Source organism: Episyrphus balteatus, chromosome 2 (genome assembly GCF_945859705.1).
Source record: "Episyrphus balteatus chromosome 2, idEpiBalt1.1, whole genome shotgun sequence".
Lineage (NCBI taxonomy): Eukaryota > Metazoa > Arthropoda > Insecta > Diptera > Syrphidae > Episyrphus > Episyrphus balteatus.
In genome coordinates this window covers 51,617,431-51,635,926 of record NC_079135.1, presented here as the reverse complement: position 1 = coordinate 51,635,926, position 18,496 = coordinate 51,617,431, and the positions used below count along the sequence as shown (strand labels likewise).

Here is an 18,496-nt window from a genome sequence, read left to right as displayed (position 1 = left end):
TGTTGTTCTTAATATGGTCTTTCTTTAAAATAAAACGATTTTAAACCGTAATTCTTGTTTCTGCCATAGGACGCGCAAAACGAGACATCTCGCAAAGTAGCTATGTAATATTGACAGTTATGTTATGCAAATTAAATTAATAAACATTATATACAACAAATGTATCAGTTGTTAAATTGGAAATCAGAATAAGTTACATTTCACATTCTCAATTTCTTACGTGAAAAACAGCAAATCAACAGTAATTCAAATATGTTTTTAATTTTCTGAGTACATTATATGGTGAACTCCAAATTATAAAGAATTGAAGAAGCAGAAAACTTTATTACTTTTAGACCCATTTTCGTTTGGCCTCTTTTTTTCTTGAAGTCATCTTTTCAAATTCTTCGAAAGTATATCTGACCTTGGGTTTCATGAGGTTAATATTAGAGATGCCGCGAACATTGATTTGGCCGAATATTCGGCCGCCGAATATTCGGCCAAGGACACTCAGAAAAAAAACTTGGTAATTTCAAAAATTTTATACTTTGTCTCAAGAATAGATGTGGCTTAAAGAATTCCCAACAACATCATATTGAAACGATGAATAACTGAACTACTTTTAAGATAAATGTCTGAACACACTACCTAATACTGCAAAGGTAGACACTGTCTGTTCGGCAAGATCGAACAGCGGACCCATACAAGTGGTGGTCAGCACATAGCACAAAATTTCCAATTTTAACAAAATTTGCTAAAGTCTACCTTTCTTCTCCTGGGACAAGTGTTTACAGCGAAAGACTATTTTTCGAAGCAGGAATAGTCTAAAAAGACAAACGAAAGCGTTTACTATACAACAAATGCGGAACAAATAGTTTTTATTCACCACAACTTGCCTTTCGTAGATTATAAGTACTAAAATTACAATTTTTTAATAAAACACATATTTTGGTATAATAATTTATGTCTTTTTTCTTCTCCATTTGGTATTCGGTATTCGGCCGAATAGTTAAACTATTCGGCCGAATACCAGAACAATAGCCGAATACCGAATAGTGGCCGAATGTTCGCGGCATCTCTAGTTAATATACATAAAAGTGCGGCTATTGACTGGAATTTTTTTTATAATGAGATAAAATTAATTAATTTAAACATGAACTTAATTTAATTTGCATTTCCACTTTAAAATACAAATATCGATTCGTAAAACGTTTGACATCCAGCAATTTAAACATTAAATTATGTTGGAGCCACATATTTTGCAAAACGGTGGAAACTTATTTGTACTCTTTTTAAATCCCTCAAATTTAGTTACCGCTTTATGATTCATGAATTTATAGGCTAATTGTGCTTTTGCATATTAATTTTGAAAATTGTCTGAAACTACAAAAAATATGACATCTACATAATGAAATTGAATTATTTTACTACATATAAATTAAGATTTACCACTTTTGGAGCGTGAACTCAAATACTATCAAAGTAGGAAAGCAAGACAAAATTTTTCAGTTTCGGAGCGGAAAATCCTCCGAATTCATACGAATCATGCTTCTAAGTGTCCTCTCGACAGGTAAAAACCCTCCGATTCGTATGAAATCGGACAAATTTACACTCCGAAGGATACCTCGCTAAGGCCGATTATAACTCCATTCAAGAAATGTCGTTAAAAAACTACTTCTCTATACTTTTTGCTTAGTTTCACTTTTTTTTTAATTAAAACTGAACAAAAAATCAAGGTATTTGTTCAGTTCAATGGTTTCAAAAGGTGTTTTACAATATTTTACCGATATCACCACCACCACCACCTATGTCATATAGAACAACATAAGTTACAAATTAAAGATATTTTTGAATTTATTTTAAATGGGACATAATGATTTATTTTAAATCTTTTAAGAGAAGCTTCTTATTACTATATACAATCGAAAAATAAACTGAAGAAATTACAAAATATATACTTAACGAGAGTTTTTTGCGTGATAATTATTTTTTTTTTTCTTTTTGTTCTGTTTGTTTTTTGTTTGTTTGAGTAGTTTTGCTGGGATGCAACATAATAATTTCAGATATCTGAAGAAGTTCCAATAATTATCATCTCAGAAGCAAAAGTTGGCGGTTATTCATGCTTCGAAATCAGTCCAAATCATCAGTACTTACTCCAGCGTATGTGGGTTCATCGGCAGATTCGGGTTTATCTTTGGCCTCCGCAAATTTTGCTTCTGACTCCTCGGTTTCACCATCTTTTTTGCCACCTTCTGGTAACCAAAGTCCCGAATCAACACATCTTTTAATATGATATCGTGCTTCATCTTCTGGCATTTTTGCAATTGTCGCCTGCAGCAGGCCGATATCACGTGATTCAAAGCAAGCTTTCAGTTCCTGCAAAGAAAGGTTTTTTTTTATGAAATAATAAAAATTGTTTTGTTATTGCGATAAAAACCAACTTACATCTGGTAATGATTCAAATACTTCTACAGGATCCAATCCACCTGGTCCAAGACGAGCCTTTCGGTCTTCTTCTTCCTGCTCAGCAACTGCTTCTGCAATTTTTTCTTGTGCCCTTTTACGAACACGTTCTTTGAAACCTTCGATTTCACTCTCAAACTGCTGACGATACTCGGGTATACAATCTTGAATTTTAGAGAAGAACGAACCAACACATGAACGAGGATCAACGTCCAGTTGCTTAGACAACTCCAAAATGTATTGCATACAAATGCATTGATGTGCCACATGAGACATCAATTCGTGCTTCTCTTCCATTTCTAAATTAATCGACCAGATGACCAAATAATTGCCAGTTTCTTCGCACACCAGTTGATGATGCTCTTGAAGGAATCTCTTCGAGTCGTCGTACTTGCGAAGCATTCCAAATTGCTTGAGAAGTTTTTCGTTTTCTTTGACAAAATTCTTCATTCTGTTTTCGCGTTCTTCTTCTGAGAGACCTTCCAATTCGGCTTTTGTTGGTTTTTTATTTATGACAGTTTTTTGGAAGCCCGGTTTGCTAATGGTGTCAACATTCCATGGTGTTTTCTTCTCCTTCTTCCTCAAATCATCTTCTATTCTGGCGATTTCTTTTCCTTCTTCTTCGATTTTTTCAAGCTCTTTCTGAAGTTGTATATCAAAAGATTCGTTGAGTTTTAGTGCATGTCTTTTAAATTTGTTTAAAATACTTTACCCTTAATTCCTCCATATCACCCTTTTCTTTGATCTTTTGTTTCACTTCTATGAGCCGTGATTTTTGTGAGTTCTTACGTTTTTCGAATTCTGTCTTTTCGCGATCCATTTCTTCCATACGCTCTATACGGGCCTGATGACGCCATCTAAATAATGAAGGTGTATCGATGTTTGGATGAACTTCATCTTCATCATCGGAAATCTGTAGATTTAAACAAAACAAAAAATATATTCATAACTTTTATTCACAAAACATTTGTCAATTTAATTTAATTTCGATTTAAATGACCAATTAAAAATCTCTTCTCGCTCTCGTCTCGTCGTCTCGAAATATTGTAAATCAGGCATGAAGCTCGTTGAGTGTGTTTTGGATGGCTGCCTATGGAAATTTGTACGGTTGTCTGATGAATAGTGCTAATTTGTTTCGCGTGATACAAAATTTACAAAACTTATGAGAATGAATTGACGATAGCAGTGATGAAAACGCTCTCCATGACAGCAGGAGAGATAAAGCTTTGTCGAAAAAGAGGAAAGAAAATCCGAAGAACCAAAAATATGCAGCACTCTTGGTAAGGCTTTTACTTCAATATACAAAGAGGGAGCCCTGACACTTTGTTCAAAAGCCAATAGCATACGATTCGACGTTCCAACCACCAAAAAGAGACAGGCCCAAAAAATCATGGGGAACACAAATACAAAGAACTCTTTTCAGTTGGTCTCAGGCCTAGAACAATTAAAAACCGCGAGACTTGCTGACGTTTTCTAAGGTCCTGGAGATGGCTGTGGTTCCAGTCGAGATTAACATTGGTAATTCGGTAAACTTCGAACAACAATTTTTCTGCATAGAAGGCTACAACAGCATCACAGTTGTATCAGGGCGAAACAAATCGTATAGTATTACAAGACTTTAGTAACTCAAAACAAAATTTCTTGCTGAATCGGCGAAAAACTGTTAGTTTATAAACTGTTTCATATATGTAATAGAAAAATAATTTTTTTATCAAGTTCATTATCAAAATAATGCAATTAGCTATTCAGCAATTATTTAAAATATTAGATATATAAATTTATAGAATGAAAAAATAAAATAAAATTTTAGAATGAATTATGGACAACATAATAATTGTATTTTTCCAACACTAAGCACGAATAGATATAACTTTTTTTTGTGTTAATCTAATCAACAATTGTTCAAGAAAACATTCACATCAAATTTGTCTCCAATTAGTCTAAAAACAAAAGAATATAAAGATTTTTCTGTAAACAAAAACATCATAAGCTCGTAAGCACCATGTCGGTTACCATAATTTGGCTGGAAGGGCTCGATATGATGTCTTCTCAAGCAAGGACTCGCAGCATTTATATTATGTGACATTGGCCCATATATATGCAAAATGATGAGATAGATCAAACTTTTTGCTCACATTTTTAATTGCGAAATAAAAAAAAAAAAAAACGATTTTTTTTCGTTTTCGTTTCGTCGCCCATAGGTCTGTTTGACTCAAGTCGAACGATTTCGCAAATTCTCATGCCGTGGTATTCCGATTTAAAAACTACGATGTTTCCATTGTAATGCAGCTAATATACAGAAAACAATGTGTAAATATAATTTTTTAAAACTCCGAATCGCTTGCTATAGACTTAAAAACATTGATTCGATTGAAATGTGTCTAGTGATTTGCAAGTCAAACACGGCTGTTCTGATTTCCGTTCGAATTCTATTTTTTCCCTTTTTCGAATTTTTGTTGCTCCGAATTCCGTATTCTAACAAATTTTGCGAATTTATAGGTGTTTTGAAAAACTAACGGATCTACAATCCGACAAAATTTTGCCGTCTTCAATCCGGGTAGCAATTTGCTACCGGAAAACAATATTCTCCAACAAAAAAGTCGAATGGAAATCAGAACAACAGTTTTCAATTTTCGTTTCCGTTTATTTTTACTATTGTGACTTCCCTTATTTTTTTTTTTTGCATTGTATATTGATTTTTTAGTTTAATTTTTTATTCAAAAAAGGCCGACATGTTTGGGTTGGTCTGAGAAAATAAATGAACCATTAGAATCACCAAGGAGGTAACTTATACAGGCAAAAGTTTAATTCTCAGAGAGGGGCTCAACATCGAACAACCACAGTTAAAAACATTCTTGACATCCCAAGATATTAACTTTAAAAACTAAGTTAAGTAGCAAGGCAAAGTTGGTAGCTAGCTACTCTCAATCCAAGCGTCATCAAAAGGACGCAGAAATGAAAGCAAAATGTCGCAAGAAAATACAAAAACCTTAAAAATGCCATCGTGTCAGAAAACCAACCGTACTTAAGGGGCTATATCTAGTTGTAAGTGCGAAAAAACGTTCTTTTTTTTGGATTTTTTGTGAAGAGGCATAAAATTTTATGTATTAAAAGAATTCGCTGTGTATTTAGAAAAAAATCGTTTTTTTATTCACGAAATTTTACACTTTAAAGTGGCTTAAAAAATCGAATAATTGTAAAAAACCTTATCCCTTCGTTCATTACCTGACAAAAGTATCTTAGAAAGCTGTGAAAATAATTGCTGTATAAATGTGAAATTTTCGGACAACATTATTATACAGGGTGTCCCATAAGTAATGGATCAAACGAAGTATGCTGATAGGGGATCTTAAGGGCTCTCAGAATTTGGTAACTTGTTCATCCCAAATCCTTACGGTTTTCGATTTAATGCAATTCTTGTGAAATTTCGAAAAATCCCTACTTGGCAACAGTATTTTGCTTCCTGCGCCCATTATTGATTTTTGTTTTCTAAAATTCTTTTACAAAAACATTGCCAAATAATAAGGAACAATTAATTAATCAAAATATTTTTTATTCCATACGCCATTTCGCTGCAAATTAACTAACAGTTTCAAGTTTGATAAAAAATCAATTTTTAACTTTTATTTGAGAGCAACACGGCGACAAAAATTTCTACGGTGTGAGAATGGTTTATTATTTTAAAAAGTTGCCCTGCTATTGTAGTTTTCAAAAATGTATAAAAGTTTCCAAAGTTGCAGTTAGATCAGAAAATATTACAATTTGAATTCAACAAAACAGGGGTTTTCACAGTAAAAATACAAACAAAAATAGACGCTTTTGTTCAAAGAAAAATAAACAAATAACAGTTCGAGAAATGTGTTTATTTTTGGTTGTTTTTTGTTCTGAAAAACCCTGTTTTGTTGAATTCAAATTGTAATATTTTCTGATCTAACTGCAACTTTGGAAACTTTTATACATTTTTGAAAACTACAATAGCAGGGCAACTTTTTAAAATAATAAACCATTCTCACACCGTAGAAATTTTTGTCGCCGTGTTGCTCTCAAATAAAAGTTAAAAATTGATTTTTTATCAAACTTGAAACTGTTAGTTAATTTGCAGCGAAATGGCGTATGGAATAAAAAATATTTTGATTAATTAATTGTTCCTTATTATTTGGCAATGTTTTTGTAAAAGAATTTTAGAAAACAAAAATCAATAATGGGCGCAGGAAGCAAAATACTGTTGCCAAGTAGGGATTTTTCGAAATTTCACAAGAATTGCATTAAATAGAAAACCGTAAGGATTTGGGATGAACAAGTTACCAAATTCTGAGAGCCCTTAAGGAGGCCTATCACCATATTTCGTTTGATCCATTACTTTTGGGACACCCTGTATACCTATACATATGTACATTCAAATTATGCACAAAAAATATTTGATTTTTTCAAAATTACAACTAGGTATAAACCCTTAAAGCAAATAATAATTTTAAACTTGTGAGAGTGTGTGAGGAAGCTAAACGAACTTGGCAAGGTAACAAATTGAACACTCGAAGACTGGGTCAATGAACATGTTGGAGTTCAGGGGCCCTATTCCGCAAGAGTAAGTTTTTCTCTGCCTTGTTCTTAAGGCAATTTAAACGTTTTTTCGTGTACACAGATAGTCTAAGAGCCCACAGCAAATTTTGGGAGTGGAGGTATAACCAAAATGTGAGTAACGAATTCAAAAGTCTGGCAGCTTTGAATCGCGGCTTTCTATTGTTTTCAAGGGGTTGAAAAATGTGAGTTTTCCAATTCATATAAGAAGGCTAAATTCACACTATTTCATATTCTTTATAAAGCAACTGATGCTCTATCATTTTCCCTAAGCCTGTAGACATCAATCTTGATGATGCGATTAATAGAACTCAAGATATAAGCTTTTTAAGCGGCTTTATTTTGGAGACTTTTCTGTTTAATTTTTTGTTTGTTATTTTGAACTCAAAACTCTCCAAGAAGAGAGTTGATATAGTTAGCTAAAAAAGCTTATATCTTGATTTCTATTTGTCGTATCACCGAGATTGAGGTATTGAGGCTTAGGGGAAATGACAGAGCATCATTCTTTATATTCAGAATGTGATTTTTTGCTTACTTAGCCTACTCACATTAATTGGAAAACTCGCGTTGTTGAACCCTCCGAAAACCATATAAAGCCGTGATTTAAAGCTGCCAGACTTTTGAATACGTCATTAGAAGACATAAGGCTATAAAACTGCATACTCACATTTTGGTTATACCTCCACTCCCAAAATTTACTGTGGGCTCTCGGTCTAAGCACATTACTTGGAATACTCCAAACAATAAAATACATCAAAAGCTGTATTTCTCTGGGCTCCAGTATCTAATGCAAAGTACTTTTGAATGCATACAAATACATTTTCTATAGAAGAAAACAAGTTGAATAGGTACAACCCGAATTATACTTAGCATTAGATGTACCGGATCCCAGCTTCATGTAAATGTATAATAGGTTTTAGTTTAGGGTGGCTAATAAAAGGAAACAGCCAAACTTTCAAATTCTGCAGAAACTTCAAAAAGATTTTAACTTCAGTAAAGAAAAGTTTCTCTAGTATTTGATGACTAATCCCAAGAATCAATTCAAGTTAGAGTTGTTACTTTTTCTCAAACATTTTGTTATTGGAATTAATCCAAACGGGATGGCTTTCCCTATTGAAAACCAAGTACAAAATAAAAAAAAAATAATTTTATATGCAACACCCGTGAGCCGTGATGGGCGAAGAATATTTTGGCCTGTTCGTGATTTTTCCGGGGATTATGTTTGGGTGTAGCAAGCAACCTTTATGACGCATGATAAATATAAAAGATTTCTGTAAATTAAATTTATTTGATCAAACAAATATGCAGATGATTTTGCTTAGTAATCGGTATTGATGTGCGTTTTCTTAATTTTTTTTTTTATTTATAAAAAGAAATTATTAAAAGAAATTTCTCGAAATGAAAAGAACAAGCAACTTACTTCAATATCTTTCCATTTGCTGTAGTCTACCATTTTTAAGTTGAAATGTTTTAATTTCTTGTTGCTTGAATTATGTAGATAGTGGTGATTAAATGGAGTTTAGTTTTGCTTTTGCTTTTTTAAAAAATACTTTTTTTTTTCAAAAAAATACTTTTCTCAACCAGGAATTTTCTTTTTCAGTTTTTTTTTTTTTGTTGCAAACGTCAATGTCAAAATGTGATTGATGTAGCTTATATTTTTCACAAACAGAGGTCGCAATTTAAATGAATGCGTTCAGTCAAAAAAATAAGGCTTTGTACCAACTAGGTATTAGTGGAGGCAATTTGCAAGCAAGTTTTTTTTTTAAAGCCAAGTGCGCTGCTGATGCAAAATGAAAAAAAAAAACCTAGTATAAGTTTTACTACTTTTATAAATCAAATGTTAAAAAAAAAAGAAAGTCTCAATAAACTTAAATTGAAAAAAAATTGTACCAACTAGGTATTAGTGGAGGCAATTTGCAAGCAAGTTTTTTTTTAAAGCCAAGTGCACTGCTGATGCAAAATGAAAAATACCTTAATACTTAAATAGAAAAACGAAGTCGTAAACGTTTGCTGAAAACAATTGAAATGTATCCACCACTTTTCGCACACAGAAAAATTGCCGGGGATATCAATTGGTGTGGAAAAATGACATTTCGGCTATTCCAAAGTAACGGAGAAGACATTTTTGACCTTGTTTCCAGTTAATCTCGTTGAAGAAGCAATATTTTTTCTTGAAGCTTGTAGGGTTTTAAGAGCTCATGATAAAGTTAATGTTCTAAAAGTTTCACAAAAAACTAATTAAAGGTAGCCAAATAATTATTCACAGATAAAGCGGTAAAGGAGGAGACCCGTTATCTCCGTTATCGTCTTTGTCTGTTAATAAATTAGCTATTTTGAATTACTTTTTCGTGAAACTTCTAGAACTTTAACTCTTATCATGAGCCCTTAAGGCCCACCAAGTTTCAAGAAAAAATATTGTTTCTTCAACGATGCGAATGGAATGGCCCATTTGAATAATTTTTTTTTTTTTTTGTTCATTTTGTCATTTTATGCCTTTTTGAGATGTGTGTTTGCTTTTATTATATTATTTATACTTTGTATAAGCAAGCATTTTTTTTGTCCTGGTGGAGACCAACGAAAAATTTGGTTTCGCATTAGCAGCGTACTAGGCTTAAGACAGTATATTTTAAATGTTGTTTTCATTAGTATAGAATAATTATACGAAGATTCATTTTGATAGACCTTCTAAACTCAGATTGGAATTTCAATATTTTTTTGATAAAACAAAACCTACTAATTTGCAATTTTAAGCCGTGTAAACATGCTTCTTTCTACTACCTTAAATGCTTGGCCACACCGGAGGGTATGCGGTATAGCGGTAACGATATTTGTACTAAAAAATTCCACACCTGAACGTTGATGTGTCAGTTTGGAATTTTTTTCATACAAGTACCCTCACCGCTACCCGTACCGCTACCGCATACCCTCCAGTGTGGCCAAGCCTTAAGTGCTAGTTCGTTCACAGTGGGTTAAGTTTCTAGCATCCTTTTCATCTTCTTTTATTTATCTATATAATAAAATCTAATGCCGACTTTTCACGAGTCGATTTTAGCCGCACGATATGTCTGTCGACTAGGATTTTTCTATGGGGAATGTCACTTCAGTCGCCTGCGACTGACGTTCACACGAGCCGAAAAGCTTCGCCTCGTGAAAATAATCCATAAATGTTCGTTTGTACATTCAATCGAATTTATTCATTTTTTAGGGGAAGACTTATGTTCAAATAGAAAAGTTAAAATAAAATAAAAATTTCTTTGTAAACCAACAAATACAAACTTTTGTTTATACTTAATTCAATTTTAATATTCGACTGACCTCAATTGAATTATATTCAATCACTCCACTAAAAATAAAAATAATTTTCATTATTACTTTTGTTTATCCTTAGCAATCATTATGTTGTTGTTTCCCTTGCGAAAATTTACTGCACTTAGTACTCAGATACCAATAAAACAAGGCTTTAAAAGAAGAAGATTTACAGCCCTATTCTGCTATTCGATTCACGTGAATCGAAAAATTTCCTTCCTTTATCACGTAAAACTGGCTTTGAAAAACCTCTAACTTTCGAGAGCAAAACGTTGTTTCCGTCTGTTTTAGAAGTTTTAAAGAAAAAAAATGTATTTAAGTTTAATTTTAGCCTACATTTAAATGCTTCTTATTTTAGACTTTCACGTGAATCGAATTGCAGAATAGGGCCGTTACATAGATTAGATTTAAACGAGATTTATTCTCAAGTTAAGGACGACAGAACGACATCGTTTATGTATGAACAAAAATTTTAAATATAATGTAGTTAATCTATGTACAACATTCCATAAACTACTCTTATACCCCAGATTCATGAATCAAATACATTTTTTTAAATATGTATATACAATACAACGGAACTATAGAATTCAGTAACAAATCAAACTCCTTCTCTATGTAAACTTTGACTTGATTGTGATTCTTCAGGAATAGTAGAGAAGTTTGTATGCTGATATGGATAAGGACTAACTGCCAACTGAAATTGTTGAATCACATTGCGGTTACTGCTGTGAGAACTGATATCATTTGGACCAATGCAATAAATAACATCACTCTGAAAAAAAATTTAAATGTAAAGATGCATCATAAACAAATTGTAAAAATAAATCTATTAATAATATTTATTTTTCTTCTTAAACAAAATGAAAAAAATGTCTTACATAATGAAAAATTAAAAAATATGTATAGAATAATTCTTGTTTGATTTGAAATAGGGTAAAACTATACAATACGCCCCAGCTTACAAAACGCCCCACCAGTCTCGTACGCACACAGGTGTTGTTAAGCAAGCAAAACGAATACTGTTCAAACTAATTTAAGTTGCTCGTCAATTGTGTTATTGAGTTGTAGTATTCTGTGTGCCCTGAAAAGATAAAAACTGCAAAACAAAAAATTGGCACCAAAACATATTGCGGAGAGCGCAGACAAAATTTCATTTTTTCAAAAAGTATAAAGACCATATCAAATTGATATATATATTTAGAAAATTCAAAAATTGAGCTTCTTAGTCCTTTTTTGACAATTCCTTGAAATCAGTTTGGATTGCTATATTTTTGCATATGAAATATGGAATTTATTTTCTTTCATAACAAAGACTTTTTAGATTTTTGTTTTTGAAAATTGGAAGTGGTTTTTTAAATGGTTATTTTTATAAATAAAACAAATTCAATATGAAAGTCTTTAGTAATATAATACAATATTCAAATTTCCAAAAAAAATGTTTTGTAAACATTTTTTTTTTAAGAAGCCGGAAAAGTAGTTTCTCCGGGGTATTTCATACTAATCTAATAGTTGTAAACATTTTTGACGAAACAAATGTAGTGTCCCATTTGCGAAGAACTGAACATTCTTATTTGATGCGGTGAACTTTATTTGAGTTATTCAAATCTGAAATCCAAACTATCTACATTTTCCAAACAACTTTACATCTAATAATATGTACAAGTACTATAGTATGTTCCTTTCTGAAAGACTTACTCTGCGAATACAGGGTGTCCCACAGTCACCGCCCCAAATGAAAACCATGGATTCCTGAGGTCATTTTAAGTCGAAAAACTTAAGAGGTAATTTTCTCGTTTTCGTCCCGTTTTCAAATTACCACGGTTTTTATGATTTTTTCTCTTTTGTCCTTTAACTGGCCTTATCTTTGCCAAACTACGTTTGATTTGAAAGATTTTTTTTGCAACCAATCAAGAATTTATTGCAGTTTAAGTTTGTCTCAAAACTTTTTTTTCTGCGGACAACCGTTTCTCCACAATTTTGCATCAAACACAACTTTTTTCGTATTTTAAGTTGTTTTTTACACTTTCATATCATTTAAGTCAAAAAAACACGTTAGTGAGTATAAATTTTTTGTGCATTTTATTAAAGCTCAGTTTATTTTCATAAAAAAAAATAAGTTTTATTTCATAAAAAAGGCTACTGAAAGTAATTAAAAAAAATAAACAAACTGAGTGAATGAAAAAAAAAAATAATTTTTAAATAAAAAATTAATTTAAATGAATTAAAAACTTTTTCTGAGCAATTGTGGTTAAGAAAAGAACAAATAGATAAAGCTCAGAAAAAGTTTTATTTCATTTAAATTAATTTTGTATTGAAAAATTATTTTTTTTTTTAATTCACTCAGTTTGTTTACTTTTTTTTAATTACTTTCAGTAGCCTTTTTTATGAAATAAAACCTATTTTTTTTATGAAAATAAATTGGGGTTTAATAAAAAGCACAAAAAATTAATACTCATTAACGTGTTTTTTTGACTTAAATAATATGAAAGTGTAAAAAACAACTTAAAAAACGAAGAAAGTTGTGTTTGATGCAAAATTGTGGAGAAACGGTTGTCCCTAGAAAAAAAAGTTTTGAGACAAACTTAAACTGCAATAAATTCTTGATTGGTTGCAAAAAAAATCTTTCAAATCAAACGTAGTTTGGCAAAGATAAGGCCAGTTAAAAGACAGAAGAGGAAAAATCATAAAAACCGTGGTAACTCGAAAACGGGACGAAAACGAGAAAATTACCTCTTAAGTTTTTCGACTTAAAATGACCTCAGGAATCCATGGTTTTCATTTGGGGCGGTGACTGTGGGACACCCTGTATATGCAAAATTAAGAAATTGAAAATATTGAAAAAGTATGACTGTAATAGTATAGGCCTGGAAAGGTTCCCTTAATATGACAAAATATCGGATTTTTTGAGCATTAAGATTCAAATAACTAGAACCAAGCACTAAACTTATTCAAAAGTTAACTTCTTCGATTGGTTACTAAATACCTTATAATTAATAAATAATCAAAAAAACTTATCTACATAATTTGAACTTAATGACTTAAGACGAGTTCATACGATTGCAAGAAGTCGGCCAATTTTTTTTTATAGAAAATTGTCAAAAGATTGGCTGCAAATTTTTATGCTGTCACTTTTGACAGATAAAATTGGATGTTTACATGGTTTATGGAAAATTCGTGAAAATTTGTTGGAAAAATTCGGCCAATGTTGGAAGATCTTGCAATCGTGTATACTTAGCTTTAGAATCAGCAATTAAATTTAAGGGCACAGACATTAATACGTCATTTAAAAAAAAAAAACGTAAAGCCAACACTTAAGACTTTAATTAGTAAATTTAATTAATTAAACAATTATTGGAAATTCATTAAGGTATCTAAAGTATCGACATGGTAAATGGACTATACAATTTTTGTTTAAACATTTAATGTTATAATTAAACATCAATTCCATTACAATTAGTCTAAGAGCCCACAGCAGATTTTGGGAGTGGAGGTATAACCAAATATGGGTCATGTATGTGAAGGTAATATCGTCCTGATCAAGAATACGAAAGTCTGGCAGGTTTATTTCACGGCATTCTATGGTTTATTGGAGCATATAGAGCCGATAGAGGGCGATACCTTGAATGCAATAAGTTCGGTCCCAGACGTTTTATTCGCGGCATAACCCTTGCCAGACGTTCCCGAAAATGGTAAACAAATCAATTTTATATGTCGGAGGTATAACCACAAGTATGATATATCAAAAAATCAGGAAAAATACCACAAATACAAAAATCTGGGTCCCAGACGTTTTATTTACGGCATTCACCCTACCAGACGTAATTGAAATTCTGAAATGCATTTTCAGAAAAGAGTAAAGCATATTTTCTTTTAGAAGTAGCGATTTTCATACAAAAGTCAGAATATTATTTTTTGCTAAATGTATAACCGTCTGGTGGTAACTCTTAAAAAGTAAAAATCAATTCCCGGACTCTTTAAGGACGTCTGGTGGGGGTAATGCCGTGGTTAAAACGTCTGGCACTAATTTATTTTTTATCAAGGGGTAGTTATAATTTTTTAAGAGGTACCACCAGATAGTTATATTTAACGGCAAAGAAATTTTGCTTTACTCTTTTCTGAAAATGCATTTTAGAATTTCAATGACGTCTGGTAGGGTGAATGCCGTAAATAAAAGGTCTGGGACCCAGATTTTCGTAATCGTGGTATTTTTTCTGATTTTTAGATATATCATACTTGTGGTTATACCTCCGACATTAAAAACTGATTTTTTTACCATTTTAGGAAACGTTTGGCAAGGGTAATGCAGCGAATAAAACGTCTGGGACCGAACTTTTTGCATTCAAGGTATCGCCCTCTAAAGGCTCTATATGAATTTAAGTGGTTATATACTCGACACAATAATCGAAAAAAATTCATTTTTCAACTTCCCATAAACCATAGAATGCCGTGAAATAAACCTGCCAGACTTTCGTGTTCATGATCAGGACGCTATTACCTACACATACATATGACCCATTTTCGGTTAGGTATACCTCGTCCACGCTCCACTCCCAAAATCTGCTGTGGGCTCTCGGTCTAAATTCTTACATTCAATCTCCCGCTTTTCAATTCCTGGTACTGGGATACTACACAAAGTAAACAATAAACCTGTAACAAAAACAAATATTAAATTTATCGGAGTTTACAAATAATACCAATATTTACATTAAGACACAGGATGAAGAAATCAAGAGTCAATACCACACTGACCAATGGTGCAAACATGAGTCTTTTAAGCTTAACAAGATAAACCAAATGGAAAAATTCAATAAATATATCGGCAAACATAAAAAACGTCCATGGCAAAAGAAACGAACTTTTGTCCTGAAAAATAAAATTATTTCATTTACTATTTTTGGTTTAAACAAAATATAAAAAGTAAAACCTGAATTTGCTCAACTTACTTTCCATAGGCCAATGAGTACCAATATTGAAGAAAATACCATACATAAAGAGCATATCAGAAAGAGTATGTTAAATATAACAGTTGCTGCAGGAATGAATAAATACACATTAATACACATAATTAAAAAAAAAAACAACAAGTATAATGAAGGCAAATTGAACGAAATTCCTTTGCAAAAAAAATTTCTATTACATATAATGACTTATAAAAAGGTTTGAAATAATGTTTAGGTATTTCTAAAAAAAGTTCACAAGGAATATATTTGAACAACTTAATTTTTGTAAGTCACCTAACGATTTTTTGTTTTAATAATTTATATACAAAAATCCTTTCTTTTCGTACAAGTTACTTCAAGAAATGTTAAACTTACTTGGGGAAATATCACCTTGTTCTAAAATACTTTCTCCAGTTGGCTTTTCAGTTTTTCCTGTAAGATATTCTTGTTCCTCTATGATATATTGCAATAGCATAAGACTTGAGCCCCCAAAATAAATCTGAAATATATTTTAATTTGTTTATAATGGAATATTTCTAAAGCTTGTATTATAAAGTAGTTATTCATGTATCATATATTATTTATTAAGACCCCTTACTCACATTTATGGTAAATAACATATAAAATTCTTGACCTTATTTATTAACTATCATCTATCACATTTAAATTCACAAAAAAGTACTCATACGCCACAGTGATCACTTTTTTCCTTTTTCTATTTGTAAATGTAGCTAATAAAATAAAATTTTGAAACACTTTCATTTCTTAAATTACCTCTAGATTATGCTTGAAAAACAATAAAACTTTTCCACTCTGATAAACACAGCATAGCTATCAAATTCCCAAATGAGCCCAATATACTTTATCATCACAGGAAACAAAAAATATAAATGCACTCAGGTGGAAGCTACGCTAAACTATTGTCTCAGAAATCAATTCCGAGTGCATAAACATTTATATTCAAAATAAAATTCATGCATGGTTGTTCAAACTCAAATTTCCTTCAACTGTACAGCTTCAGGTAGGTACATACATATGTACTTGTACATTATTTCGAATATCTCATTTTTTTCGATTTATCAAAAAAAGGCTCAGTAAAAAAATACTCCCCAACTCCCAAGTAAACCGAATACATTAATATAGCGAAACATCAAAATTAACTCATTCATCCTTTGTATTTATGTTAACATTCTCAGATACTATCCTCATCCCCATGGCATTATTTCCATTAGCTTACCAATGTATAAATTGCACTCGCATAACTTCCTTTGCGAACAGTCTTCCAGAAGCAGCAGGAGTGCAGGATGGCCATATCAATGCAATTACGTGTCCAATGCAATAAAATAGAATGCAATCCAAGGGAGAAGACACAGGTGCAGCAAATAAGCTAACTTGCAGGACAGGATATGTATATACTTTACTTAGTCGTAGTAGTTGTCAACGTAATTGTTTCATGGATTCGGAAATATAGTTCACTAATAGATACGGAAATGGAAATAACATTAAATCCGATAGTTTCATTGCACATACACGATAGAGGTTTATTTAAGATTCCTTAAGGAATTGTTTTATTCTTTTTATATTCATATGAGTTCGAACTTAGAAACACTAACATCGAACTATGCTCAGAGTATGTTATACATAAGTTATAATTAACTTCAACTTTATGTTGTAATTTTGTAAACAATTTTTTCTTATACAAATCAAAATACGTTACAATAATTTGAGCGCTATGTTATGAAAAGGACTTCCATTGTCGAACTTGCAATAAGAACTGAATATAGCTTGTAGCTTGAAAACATACAATCAGGATTATTTGAAATTTTTCGAAGCAAATTGTTATGCGCATAATCATAAAAAAATAAACATAAACACCAAAAGATGTAATTTTTTTTCGAAAATTCAAATATCTTTGGCGCTTTTTGTTTTTTTTTTTTTAAATGTATGTATTGCAAAATATCGTAAAAAATTGGCAAGTTTTCGGATAGAATATTATTTTGAAATATTTCCGACTGTTCTTGTTCTTTTAGACGATATTGGTTAAATGACGTTTTAAAGTAGAAAATAAAATAAAATTGTGTTCAATTGTGCCCAAAAAATGGGTTCAAATTTTATTTTCGAACAACTAAGTTGTTTTTATTTTTAAGCTATTGTTTTAGAAAATAAGTAATATAGGTTTTTTTTCTAAATAAAATCGTTCCAGCAGCCTCAGATTTTTTTCCATTTAAGAGCAGTCAAAATTGAATATACCTGATAATATTTCTTCGCTTTCAAAGCAAAGTGGCATAAGTCGACATTTGCCATTTTTTTAGTTTAAAGCACAGAACTAATTTTTCTGTGTAGCGCTTTCCTACTTCTTCTAGTTTCCACGTTGTGAAAAAGTGCGGCTGTTAATTTTTACAAAAATTTCTGTTATTTTGTATACATTAATGGCATTTCTTTAGTTACATATGCTGTTATCGTCGATAGGATTGCTTTTGTGTTTTCGATAAAAACGGCAAAATCAAGAAAATTTGAAATAGTAAAAGAGCAATCCGTTAAGATGTTTTCTTCATTTCGGCATTTTTTTCTGAGTTAAAAAGATGAATAAATAAGTTTTTGTTTATGTTTTTCGTATAATTTAGAATAAGCGCATTTTTTGTATCTTTTTCGTTATTAAATAAATAAAATTGAGTTAAAATAATATAATATTTTTATATTTTTAGTTTTGTCCTTTAATAACGTGCAAAACGGCACTTTCTTCATAGGGTCAGACAAAAACAATGTAGAAAATAATTCTATTTTTTCGAAAAACGGCATAACTCCATTTTATTTTTTTAAATATTACGTAGTATACCATCTCATAGCAAATAAAAAATGCAATTTTCAGTGTATATAACTTTTGAGTTTTGCTTTTATTGACAACGAAAATCATTTTTTAATGATTCAAAAAAACTTTAAATGTCTCTCCTGAATATTAGCAAATTCCGACTTATGCCACTATGCCTTGAAACCAATTGTCAACATAGAAAAAAAAGAGCAAACAAATGTTTCAACCTTAGAATTGCCCGTAAGACCAAACTGCCAAGTTTTGGCTTGGAAGACCTCTGAATCACGAAAGAGGACGTTCTTATCTTTCGTTTGGTACCAATTTCGTCTTTTAACTATCTGGATGGTTCGACGCGTGCACAAAAAGGGCAGCACAAAAAAAAAAGAAAACCGAGTATACCTTAATATAGACTGCGTGG

The 18,496-nt window shown here is 31.4% G+C and overlaps 2 protein-coding genes across 2 annotated transcripts; both read right to left on the bottom strand.

The window, feature by feature from the left end:
* Window positions 1-1,817: 1,817 nt before the first annotated feature.
* On the bottom strand, window positions 1,818-8,645 carry LOC129910611 (hsp90 co-chaperone Cdc37). The gene is made up of 4 exons (XM_055988045.1): window positions 8,441-8,645; window positions 3,155-3,355; window positions 2,425-3,084; window positions 1,818-2,355 (listed from the first exon to the last, which is right to left on the bottom strand). The coding sequence occupies exons 1-4, from the start codon at window positions 8,471-8,473 to the stop codon at window positions 2,110-2,112; spliced, it is 1,140 nt and encodes a 379-aa protein (XP_055844020.1). The 5' UTR covers window positions 8,474-8,645; the 3' UTR covers window positions 1,818-2,109.
* A 2,126-nt stretch (window positions 8,646-10,771) lies between these two features.
* LOC129911077 (uncharacterized) lies at window positions 10,772-17,016 on the bottom strand. The gene is made up of 6 exons (XM_055988737.1): window positions 16,507-17,016; window positions 15,645-15,768; window positions 15,273-15,358; window positions 15,034-15,192; window positions 14,917-14,976; window positions 10,772-11,101 (listed from the first exon to the last, which is right to left on the bottom strand). Exons 1-6 carry the CDS (start codon window positions 16,579-16,581, stop codon window positions 10,928-10,930), a joined length of 678 nt encoding a protein of 225 aa, XP_055844712.1. The 5' UTR covers window positions 16,582-17,016; the 3' UTR covers window positions 10,772-10,927.
* Window positions 17,017-18,496: the final 1,480 nt, after the last annotated feature.

Coding starts and splice junctions, on each gene's coding strand:
- LOC129910611 (XM_055988045.1), bottom strand. CDS start 8,473: ATGGTAGACTACAGCAAATGGAAAGATATTGAA. Junction 3,085..3,154: donor GTGATATGGAGGAATTAAGG/GTAAAGTATTTT, acceptor ATACAACTTCAG/AAAGAGCTTGAAAAAATCGA. Junction 2,356..2,424: donor TATTTGAATCATTACCAGAT/GTAAGTTGGTTT, acceptor CTTTCTTTGCAG/GAACTGAAAGCTTGCTTTGA.
- LOC129911077 (XM_055988737.1), bottom strand. CDS start 16,581: ATGGCCATCCTGCACTCCTGCTGCTTCTGGAAGACTGTTCGCAAAGGA. Junction 14,977..15,033: donor TCTTCATCCTGTGTCTTAAT/GTAAATATTGGT, acceptor TTTTTGTTACAG/GTTTATTGTTTACTTTGTGT. Junction 11,102..14,916: donor TGAAAAGCGGGAGATTGAAT/GTAAGAATTTAG, acceptor ATTTTTTTTCAG/AGTGATGTTATTTATTGCAT.